Source organism: Nomia melanderi, chromosome 8 (genome assembly GCF_051020985.1).
Source record: "Nomia melanderi isolate GNS246 chromosome 8, iyNomMela1, whole genome shotgun sequence".
Lineage (NCBI taxonomy): Eukaryota > Metazoa > Arthropoda > Insecta > Hymenoptera > Halictidae > Nomia > Nomia melanderi.
This window is the reverse complement of record NC_135006.1, coordinates 5,507,338-5,519,358: the sequence shown is the minus strand read 5'-3', so window position 1 is coordinate 5,519,358 and position 12,021 is coordinate 5,507,338. Positions and strand designations below refer to the sequence as shown.

Here is a 12,021-nt window from a genome sequence, read left to right as displayed (position 1 = left end):
GAGAACATTCTGTGTTTACCATTTCCTGTTCGAGTAGAATTGAAACGATTTACGCATACATGCGCTTCAATTCTACTATACATACATATACGTATAGCGTGTATGTGTACGTGTAAAAAGTCGGTAATCAGTGTAATAAACAAGAAAAATATTTGCGATTGCCTGCAATTCTAGGGTTTTGCAAATATTTATCGACCTCGTAATATCGTCAACGTTCTCACGTTCTCATTTGCGTCTTTATCTTTGTCCACGAACGTATTTTCACTATCTAGATTCATATAGTGCATCCATACTTATAGACTGTACAATGTAAAATATAATTCCATCTAGCTATAGCGATTCTAGATACAATTGTGTGAGCTTATTTTTTTTATTCTTTTCGGTTTTCATGTCTGCCTACTATCTAACGACTTTCCGGTTCACGATACTTTGTCACACATTTTTCTTTTCTTTACATCCTTACACCCCCCCCCCCCCCCCCCCCACTCCCATTCCCTTTTTTCCTATTACTGTTTTTTTTCTTCGCATACACTTATAAATACACGACCACACACTCTCTCAATCTTTCGTCATCACTCCGTTACGTTTACACATGTTCTTCTGGTTGTCGCACTACGCATTAATAGTTATGCTTAGGTATGATCCTACCTTGTGACACACTTAAGTTCAAGGTTTAATGCGTTTAAGTTTAATTAGAGTAACATTTTGCATCGGTAAGATATCTTATTAGAAGTTAACTAGTTTAGTATAAACATTAGTCGTCAGTACATCGAAGGATATGCAGATAGAGAGTTTAGAGGGCAGTGATAACAATATGTCCGAGTCATCCCATGTCACGCAGATCACTTTTCGGGCGCAACACCAGGTATTTTGACGATACCGAAATGCGAATTGTTAATATTTTCTATTTCAAGAAATCAGGATATTGTTATGTTCACCTTCGAAATTTACTCGTACTTTTTGGGATTCTACCTTCTAGAGTTTTGCAATTTATATATGAAAGTACTGAGTAAAAAAATTCTGAAAAAATATAGCTGGATTCTTTGAAGTTTTCTCTATTAAATACTTGACCATGAAACTCGGTTTCTATAAATAGTAAATAATCAATGATTATTAACAACGTATCAAGCTAATCTAGCTAAACCTTCTCCTAATTTTGTAAGAACTATATTGTATTTCGGTTCTATCAACATCCTTGACGTCGTATCCAAGAAAGCTCTCCTTCAACGTGAAACGACCCGTTCGCGTTTTTCAAAGGGTAGCAAACACGTATGGCAAACGGCAGCCATCTCATGGCACATAATGGCGAAGTTACAAGTAGAGAATCTGTTTTCTTAAGAAAAAAGAGGGGTAAAGTAGTAGGTTGTACACGACTTAAAAAGAATTTCATACTTTCCTTGCTGATATCTTTATTTAGTATTTTCGTATTAATGAGAATTGTTTGTTGCTCTTCTTAAATTCGCGATTAGCTCGTTATATCGATTAAAAGATCGTTTGATTGAAGTGGCAGAAGAAAAATTCGAACATCGTAACCATAGTTTTAGGAAATATCTCTTAGAGTAAACGCACAAATTTATTTGAATCATTGAAATCAGTTATTCGAATAATAATTACCCGAATGTTTGTAAGATACTTTAAAGTATCTTCTTTTTGGTTTTAGTTAACTGTTCCCATTGTTATTCTAAACAATTTATCACGAAACGTTTACGTACGAAAGGATATAAATGATTGGTTTAGATTTAATACAAAGTTCAAAACCGTTCAAAAAGGCCAAACGTATTCGATTGTTAATACGAAAATACCGGGATAGTTATTTTGTTTCGCGTAACGTAGATGATGTTCCATTGAATTCCGTTTAACGTTCGTTGATCGTCGTTTTCAGATCGCAGTCGCACAAATGTTGTCCGAGAGAAGAAATTTCTTCTGGTTTGATGATGCTCGCGATTATGATGTTGTCATTGATCCTTTCGATGGGCCACCACGTTTCGGACGTGGATCGTTAATCGCGTCGTTAATTGCAGAGGATATCGTTAAGACTGCCCGCTCAACTGTAGCCACGTAAATATTACAAAATCCACATCGACTTATCGTTTTATATCCTACGAATGATCTCGAAGGTAAAGATTTGCAAGTCCAGCAAAGTCGAGAGAGTAAAGATTATTGTGCCATTCAAAGCGTCGTGTGTTAAAAACGTGTCATCGTTCGGTTTTCATCGTGTCGAATCGACGAAGTTATTTTTCTTTTTCTTTATAGAAAAAAGTAACGATAAATCGAAAAAGGGGGAAAAAGAAAGTCCAAATAAGTGGCCAGGGGCCATCTGGTGGCTTTCGTTTTTATCAGCGAAGGTCGTGCTGCACGTGGATCCTTCAAGCTCTTGTGCGGTATAAGATATAAAAGAGTTCGATATATCAGAAAAGTTGTATAATTTGTTTCTTGTCTTTCTTCACCGTATTTCGTTTTTTTTTTTATTATACTCGTTTCGTTTTTTTTTGCATCAAAGTGTCAGAAAGCGATTGTGAGTTCTCGGATGATCCGACTTTTCTGTTCGATCGGTATACCTAAATTGAATACGAGAATAGTGCAAGTTAAACAACGTTTGTAAAAAGGAAGAAGAAAATCATCGCGATTCGAGGAAAATCTTAAAAATACTCGTGATCGTCCGTATGATATCCTGAATTCGGTAATTTCGCAAATTTCCTCTATTCCTCCTTGATGATCGTCGAAAACAGATTGTTTTTGATATGCGTTTTTTGGGCTGTGATCGGTCGGATACGTCGTTTGTTCGAATTAATACATGGCAATTGTGTTTCCTCGAGAGCTGGTGCTCCGACATTAATATCTGTCGAAGACTACGCCCTTGGATAAGATTCCTTTTCTCAAAAACATTTGCGGATTTTCTATCAGTTCGGAAATCTTTCGCTTCAATGATCGTTGTCGTTCATTTTTGTCCTTCATTTTTACGTTTCCCTTCCAATTGTAAACTTACGAAGCATATGCATAAGGTGATGCATATGATATGTCGCTCATTTAAATTAAGGAAATAAACTTCTTTTTGGTTATCATTTAATTCCAGAATTAAAATAATTATTACAGTTTGTTCACCATATCGGTATAATACTTGTTCAGTGAGAAAGTTATTCCGACGAATACGAATCAAATTTTTGATATTCACAGAATAATTGAACTACCTGATAATTTAATATTATTGTGAGCTTATCATCTCGAATAAAAATTGTCTTCCAATTCATCATCATTCAGACATTTTTCACAAAATTGAATATAATTGCGAGGGACCCATTCTTTTAATGTTGCACGCAAATACATTAAATTAAATAGTAATCATAATATAATATCGAATTAAATATCTTCAATAAAGTGGAGATCACAGAAAAACGACACTTCCTAAACATCAAGATCAATGGCTAAACGAGGATTCAATAAATTTGATCCGAGGTTCCTTTCAAAAATCCAAGAAATTCGAACAATGGAAAATTGATGAAATTTGATGAAAAGTGAAACTTTATGGTAAAAATCGCATTGCGAGTGAAAACGGTGTGACTTCTACGCTGCTCCAAAGGGTTAAATGTTCGCGCTCGTTAGGAGCCAATTATATTCCCCCTGAAAGGCGAGGGAGGCAGTTTTTGATGCTAATTGAGAAAACGGGGTCGATCATCGCAACGAGATACCCACGTAGAGTTGCGAAAGCGTGTACGGTTCAATGCTGGAACATGAATTATAACGAAAACGACGCTAACTAGCCCACTCGTTCGCAAAAGCGAGGAGCAAGAATTTTCAGAATTAATAAGGGAGAAGCAAATCGGATAGGAATCGTACCCGAAGTTTCTAAGTTGTCTGGAGAACGAAGAACGAACTTACGCGCGGAGAAACGCGTCGATTGGTATTCCTCGAACTTTCTGATATCACGGAATTTATTCCGTACAGAAGGCCGAAAGTAAAAATGAACATCTTCTTGACGCTCACTAAACGTGGAAATTCAATAAAATATGATAATTTTATATTAGAAAATTATTTCAAATGAAAATACAATTTAAATGGCAGACGTACGTAAAATATGATAATCTTGTATTAAACAAGTATTTTCAAAAGTATTTCCCAATAACAAAATTCTAGGAATTATCAATTCAAAGTCTCGACTGTATAATCATTTAAGAAACAATTTATCTTGCATTTAATTAAATGTCAGCGAAAGTTGCATTTGTTATTTTGTTTTTCGTATTTTAAATAAATTGATATATTCTATATATTTTCTAGTTCGTCAAAAATATTTATATATTAAGGAAAAGTTTGTTATGTATGAATTACGATAAAAGTTATAATTATATTATAAATAGTATTTAGAAAGGTGATCTAAATATGTGACCGGCAGTGTAAGTGTTTTGAAATACTTATAGCGACAAAACGTTCGTGTAGAATTATCGGTTTCGATAGAAAGAGCAAAATATTACTTTCTTCGTATTACATTAAAAATGTAAGTCATAAGTATTGATTCTCACAGCAAATATGCCTTACCGTTAAGAACTTATTTCTTTTTAAAGTCAATACTTATAATTAAAAATCCGATTCGTATATTCCACATACATCGTCATGCTCATGATTTTCGATAGGTGTCTTGTAAGAACTAAAAGATTTAATCATTCCTTTGATATGTATAAAGTTTGTGTTAATAAAAATCATACAAGATATTTTATCTCTTTCTTAAACGCATTAATTTATATCAATATTACGCCACATAGATTCTTTTTTTGCATTTTTCTTAGATTTTCCATTGATTTTTGCTTGTTTGCATGTTATTCCGTACAAGCTTTGTGCTTTACAGCATGCTAGAATTCTACGTACATACGTGTATGGGCGAGTTAACTTTATCATTTATTTCTGTAGACTCTGTACTTCATCAAATGTATCGTTAATTAATTAAGTGCAATATTTAATCGGTATAAGAATCTAAAATATTTGATTGTAAACGTTACATTAAAAGTAGTAGAGTAACCAATATTAATTGTTTCTTAAATAACAAGTCGAAACTTAACATATTGAGCGCCGGTGACCTAAGAGACATTTAAAGCCTGAGCGCCGGTATCAGCCACTTAAAGCCCAAACGCCGGCCTCATTCGTTTGTATCTGATCAATGAGTAGCCAAAAAAAATATTCAAAACATTATACATTTTCGAAAATAGTACATTTTAATTGCATATTCGTCATATATAATTTAACGGAAATCCAGAAATCCGCATTATTGCGGGGCCGGCGCTCGAGCGACAGACTCAGAATCCCGCGTTTTCACGGGCTGGCGCTCAATGTGTTAAAATTTGAAATATGAATTATCAAAAATAAAATTCTCTTTCTTTCGTTTTTTTCACAATGAAATCCATTTTTCTTTCTTACGAACAGCAAGATCGATTTTAACTTGACTTGCGTTCCATCCTTTGCACGGAATATCCGCCGTTTCAAGTCACCAGGTTCGAGGAACGCCGGTTTTAAAGAATATAGCGCACCGACTAGAGGTCCTCAACACGCTAAGCATTTTGCTAAGTATTAAAAAGCTTTTAACAATCGGACGTTTTTCTTCTTATCTTCCGAGGGAATGGTTCCCTCGGCCGATCATCATTTTCACATTTTCTCTTTCTCTCCCTTTCTCTCTATCTTTCTCTCCCTCTCTTTCGTTCATTCGCAAGCGCGTACAGCTTCGCTGTGCCAACGACGAGTTAATCGTTCTATGAATACACGTCGAGAGCTCGGAAACGTTTCGCTCGTGAAAAATAGTTCTTTGAGGAGTCGGCTTCCTCTTCAACAAATATTCCATTAGAATTCTAGTGATTAAAAGAATCCTTTGTGCAATGATCATTTTGATGGATGATAGTAGCTCGAAGGGATTCGAAATTATGAACTGCATTCCGACTTGCAATCTGGACTAGTGCTGCCATTTTATACGATTATCTGTGATATGCTGCATAAAATATTCTGTAAATTAAATCGATCTCGATACCATAAGATCTGAATTAATTTAATGATCAGAATTATATGGCGAATTTATCTTCATCATTTTTCCGATGTTGTATTAGTTGGAATGAACCACACCTCATTCAATTCTATTAAATTATTTGTAAAGGATTTGAGGTTTAACAGGAAAATCGTGTTATATCAAGTTGTATCTTACATTTTCATTGGAATATAAAGATTATCTTTATGTCACTTCACTGTGTTCCTTCGTTAGTGCTATTAAGGTACCCTGATTTTGTTACATTAACGTGGCTCGTTACTGTGTTCAGGTACCGAAGCGTTAGAAGTTTTATTATCGAAATTGGTTTGGATTGAATTTAATTTAGCCTAAGATATTCGTGGTGCAGTTTCAAATAAAAAGTGCGAAAGCTCTGGCACGTGTACGTAATAAAAAGCTAGCACTAGTCTTGAATTAGAGGATTCTCTGAAAAATTAGAGCACATCGAGCAACGTGAGATACACATAACGATGATGACCTAGATTCGAGGAAGCTCTGTTTAATGCATTCTTATCAATGTTTTACCATAGATTTGACCAAAAGCTGAAACAAAGCTTCCGAGGAGATTCTAAAACAGAAAACGATAGAGCTCGATAGAAACAGTTATTTCATGATATCCAATGTTCGGCGCCAGTATAATTAACCCTTTGGAGCCCTTTATTTCACCGACCGTGTCAGAGTCTCAACATCTTATCTTTCATGCGTCAATGTCCCGAAAGAAAAGACTTGATTCAAAGTTCACGACAATCGACGAATGGACGAGTATCACAGAAGTATCGAAAAGCAACTATCAAAAAACCGTTACGGAGAAAAGTATCAGGCGAGTATCAAAAAAATATCACAGAGGTTTGAAAAACAATGATCGACACGTGGGAAATCGTAAAAGCATTTTGAAAAATGTAAGGTCGACTCGAACTGAGAAGAATACCGGACGTCAAAGGGTTAAACACCGGTCAAACGTTCCTTGATTTTTGTTCTTTTGGCAAATACTGTCCTCACACCCTGTACTCGCATGAACGCGAGCATCTCTGTGTATAGCCGTGTCGACTGATTCACAGTGTCCTCTGATTTCGTCACGACTCGGCTCTCGTATCGATGTATTTACACCGATGTTCTTCGAGTCGTTGTTCCTCGCCGGAACAAAGAACGCGGGTCCTATATTCACGCATACGCACACGCGCAAGCACACACACACGCGACACACTCGTGCACACACCTAAAACACGCTCACGCTCTCCCTGTTTAATAAAATCTATATAATTTAATAAACAATTTACACATATAACATAATCGATAAATGTCATATCCTTTTTTCTTCTATACAACAATAAGTTCATTAATTGCTAGATAGGATCGTTCGTATCGATACTTTCGTCCCTGCGCTTCGTTTAATTCCAACATCTCCCCAACGTTCCTTTCGTTCCGACTATATTATACTGGACTATGAAGAATTTTTCAACGAAAAGCGAGGTCCGACCCTCGAGACACGGTGCGACGCGACGTAACGCCAGCCCCCCGTTCTATTTATCTCCGGTGAAATTTCATCGTCGAGTCTACACCGACAGTGACCCTAAAGGAAGGTGATTATGCGCGCGAACGTTCTATGGTACACAATAAATCTTTCATGTACAATAAATATAATACACAACTAACGATACAGCAACAAGGAAGAAGTTTGATTTCGCAAGTTTTACGCGTTGGGGGGTTAGGTCGTGCGCCGCTCGCCGTGTTTCAAGGCTTTGATCGGCGGATGTCGCTTACGCTCGGAAAAACGACGGAAGTGAAGTTTCGAGCGTCGTTCTAACAAAGTAACAACGAAACACACTACCCCCGCCGGCGCTCAGACCCGTTTTCTCTAATCGGCACAACCTTCCACCCGCGAACGGTTAACACTATCTGGACCTCACGTCGCGAGTTAACTTCAGTCTCGTACAGTATCAGGTAGTAAACACGTGGATTGCACGATTCCGATTTGTGTACAGCGTCGAAAATGTGAATGACCGAAATGTGAATCTTTATTTTTTTAATCCTCGATGAACGAAAAATGGGGATTCACATGTTTGACGTTAACGTGTGGCTAACGAAAGACGAAAATTTGCGTCGTCGGTCCAAAGAGTGTTGACAATTCGACGACTCGGGTACCTGGATTCGTTCCCCTACGTTCGTCTCGTCGGTTAAACAGTGTTATCAGTCTTGGCTCGCGTTCGGTTCCGATGTCTAGTACATCGACGTTGAATCTTCCTGTCTCCTGCTGGCTTATGGGTGCACACCGTCAATGGAATCGGATCGGCGTCGATCGGGTTCGTCGTCGACGCGAGAGCACTCGGATATGTTGCGTCCCCGGTCGACCTCTACGTCTGATCGAACCTCGGGAGGTAAAGATGGATCAAATCACGCCGACGATCGAACCTCTCTAACGGTAGAGGAATCCCATCGAAGTGTCCTCCGACATTATCCCCGGCGTCCGAACGAATTCACGATCCGTCCGAATTCCTCGATCACTGGCCCGTCACCGATTTCAGTCGGTCACCGGCTAGGAACACCGTTCTTCTATCCGTCGATACGACCGAAAGGCGCTTCTGACCAGTCCCCCCTTTACTTCGTATCCCTTTTTCTTATTATCCTGTGTTTCGTATCTTAGCACCAACGAAGAATCTAGAAGAGGCTCACTCGTTCGGTTTACAGTTCGGATTCATACGCGGATACACTTCGTCACGAAATTGAAGCACGTGTGCAGTCTTAGCGGACGCATGGATGTTGTGGCCCGTGTCTACACATACCACTCTTTGATGTCTATCAGTTCGCGTTTCTTGTTGGTTTTGCTGCCGTTCGCGCCGTTCTTCAGGGCGCCGTTGAACGGTTGGCCGGAACCGGCTGCGCCCAGCAACGCCGCGTTCGGGTCCTGGCAGAAGGTCTTCGTCTCGTCGACCTTGTAGCTGGTCTCCGGACGGTTCTTGAACTTCAGGATAATCAGGATGATCAGGACGATCGCAATCAGCGCCGCGGCAATGATGCCAATTATCAGTGCAGCGTTCTCCGATGCCTCGCTTGTTATCCTCTTGTTGTTGTTCTTAGGCGGCGTTGGCATCGGGGGGTACACCATCGGGGGCGGCGGTGGTGGTGGCGGGTCCGTCATCTCTGTGGTGGTCGTTTGGGTCGTCACGGTCGTCGATCTCGGCGTCACGACACTACTGCAAATTAGTAGAATATGATCGTTTAGGATCCAAGAAGTTTAGGTTCATTGGATGATACAGGGTTATCAAGACATTTAAATCCATTAGATGATACGGGGCTATAAGAGTCGATGGAGGCAAATGTTTACAATTCTGTTGGAAACGTATGATTCAGTTTTTAAAGATATTTCTTCTTCTTCGAAAGTTTCTGGTCATTTAAAAATTTGCATCGATTTACGGGTTACAGATATTGGTGAGAGAATTTTATAATTTTTTAAAATCTTTGAACATAGTTTAATGAATCGGAATTATGGAGATATAAAAAAATTATTCAGTAATGTCTATTAAAGGCAATAACAATCTTACCACAACCTTTTCATAAAAAGAGGAAACCTTATATTTTATTTGCCTTCTCAAGTGTTTCAGGCATTTCCTCAATTAGTTCGTTTATTTTTTTATGGAAGTTTAAATTTTCCAGCGATTTCAAAGTAACTATGTAATATACAAATAATATGAGTCGGCTTTAACGAATAGGGAGTTATTGTAATACGTGAACGGATAATGAAATTTGTTTACTCCAGTACAGTATTTCTTTGTTTTAAAGTCTATTGTTGAAAAATGGAAAAATAGTTGGAAACTTTTATTCAGTGGTGTAAAAGAAAAAGGAAAAAGAGGGAACGCGCTAGCGGAATTCGAACTGAGCTTTCAAAATTCGTCGACTGCGTTTTAACACTGGAATTATGAAGCACCAAAAGTAATTGGTCTTTAGTGTTTTGTAACAATGATAAAATTGCGTTTATTCAATCTATACGATTTCTATTATCTGACGAATTAATAAGTTTACTTAGTAATTTATATTTTATTTTATAACAATGTTTAGTTATATTTTGATATTAAAAATTAATTAAAATAAATTAAGTGAAATGTAACAACAATTTAGCAAAAATACACACAAAAATGTAGAACCACCAACGTTATTTTAATGTACTACCCAGTAAACACAAACTAAATTATTAAATAAAATATATCATTTAAACATAAAGCAGATTTTAATTAGCTGGCAACTTAGAATTATCGATGCTGAATCAATTTTGCCAGCCGGTTTGATTGCCAACAGAATCCGTGAGAACGGTTAACTAATCAAACCACTAAAACCAATCTGTTTGCTTAATCGTAGTTTGGTTGTCCACAACCTCCAACCACGCGCGAAATGCAAGATCAGCTAAGAAAACAAATAAATCAATACCAATATCAACAGGTATACTAAAAGATAAAACTTGCTACTTATCCATAGACGATTAAACAAAACATTAAATCTGTCTACTTATACGATCATCGCTTCACACCAAATAAAACATTTCTGCATCGTACATATACCCCTAACTAAAACACTATCATCATCAAAACTTCTTTCACTATTTCAACACAGAAACTATCCAATTAAAAAAAAATCATCTTATTTTCCTCTTTCAAATCTACCCCTCGAACTATCAGTTCATCCTCATCAATTCCGATTACTCAAACTCAAGCGCCATCAATATAGAACCTTTACCCCTCATCATAAATGGTAAACGATTAAATTAAAGAAACAAACTAGCTGTTCAAATGAAAATCCATTACAAAAACAACGACCCCTCGTCAACAGTATGTAGAACGTATATCAAGTGACGGAGCGTGTTCTTTAAGGCCGAGGGGCACGTCCAGCTTACAACCCCCCTTGCGAATATTGGGGACCGTGGAATTTCGGCGTCGCCGCGGGACGACTGAGCAGAACTGACAAACTTACCTGGCGTGGCTGGTCTCGAGGTCTGTGGTTGACACATTGTACTGGACGGAGACGGTGACGATATCCCGGGTCGATGTCGACGGCGAGCTTGGAGACGTTTGCGTGCTGATGTGGCTGGTCGTGTACTCGCGGGCCGTCGTGTACGTCACCGAGCTGGAATCTGCTTGGAAAATGGAATGGAGAAGCGTCAGCCGGCTGGTGCAATTACGTGTATCCGATTGGCTCTGCGGGGGTGTGGGGGTCAGTAACGTGCTACCGACAATATTTACGCGTGCGTAGGCCGGCGATATTCACGCGTGCGTGGGCAGGCCACGTTGCCGAGGACAACCGGAGGGAGTCGTGTTCCGCCACTTCCAGGGACGTACGTTTAATCACGCGAACGGAATCGACGCGTCGCGTCCCCTTGTTTTGTCTTCGTTTAATTGCTTTCTTTCTCTTGTGCCCGTGTTTGCTCTTGATATTACTCGTCACGGTCTTTTTTCTTAGAATCTCGTGTTAACACTTTGGCCGTTGAGAATGATGGTGACGGGGATATGAGGGTTGTTGAAGAATGCTTGGAAATGGGGTACAGTAAATGTTCCATAATTGTTTTGACATTATGTAATGAGAATCTTTTTTTTCTGGGCATTTCGTGTCGTCTTGGGTTTATTTAATTGTTTTCTTTCACTCGTGACTGTGGTTCCTCTTAATATTACATGCGACAGTCTTTTTTCCTTAGAATTTTGCGTCGACACTTTGGTTCTTGAGAATGATGGTGATTGGGGCATAATGGTTGTTGAATAATGCTTGGAAAAGGGATTCGGTAAATGTTATATAATTTCTTCGATATTATTCATCGAAGAACTTTTTTCTGGGTATTTTGGGATGGTGGCGGTTAGAACATGAGAATCGTTGAGTGATGTTTTACGAAAAAGTGTTGAATGGTTGGTAATGTTCTTGGTATTCTTTTAGGAGTAATTATGGTAGCGACGTGGCGGGGTAGTTAAGTTAATGACATCGTAATTAGAAGTTCTTTTTGAGAGTTTGGAGTAGATTAAATTAAATAT

General features: G+C 38.3%; 1 protein-coding gene across 6 annotated transcripts in view; it reads right to left on the bottom strand.

Annotated features, from left to right (window-relative positions):
• Positions 1-471: 471 nt before the first annotated feature.
• Nrx-1 (neurexin 1) overlaps positions 472-12,021 on the bottom strand; it is a 529,026-nt gene continuing 517,476 nt past the window's right edge. For all 6 annotated transcript variants that reach the window (XM_076370172.1, XM_076370173.1, XM_076370177.1 and 3 more), the window contains 2 exons: positions 10,976-11,135; positions 472-9,207 (listed from right to left, as the gene is read on the bottom strand). In XM_076370172.1, coding sequence (XP_076226287.1) covers positions 8,787-9,207; positions 10,976-11,135 — 581 coding nt within the window. In that variant the 3' untranslated portion in view covers positions 472-8,786. The remainder of the gene's footprint in view (positions 9,208-10,975; positions 11,136-12,021) is intronic.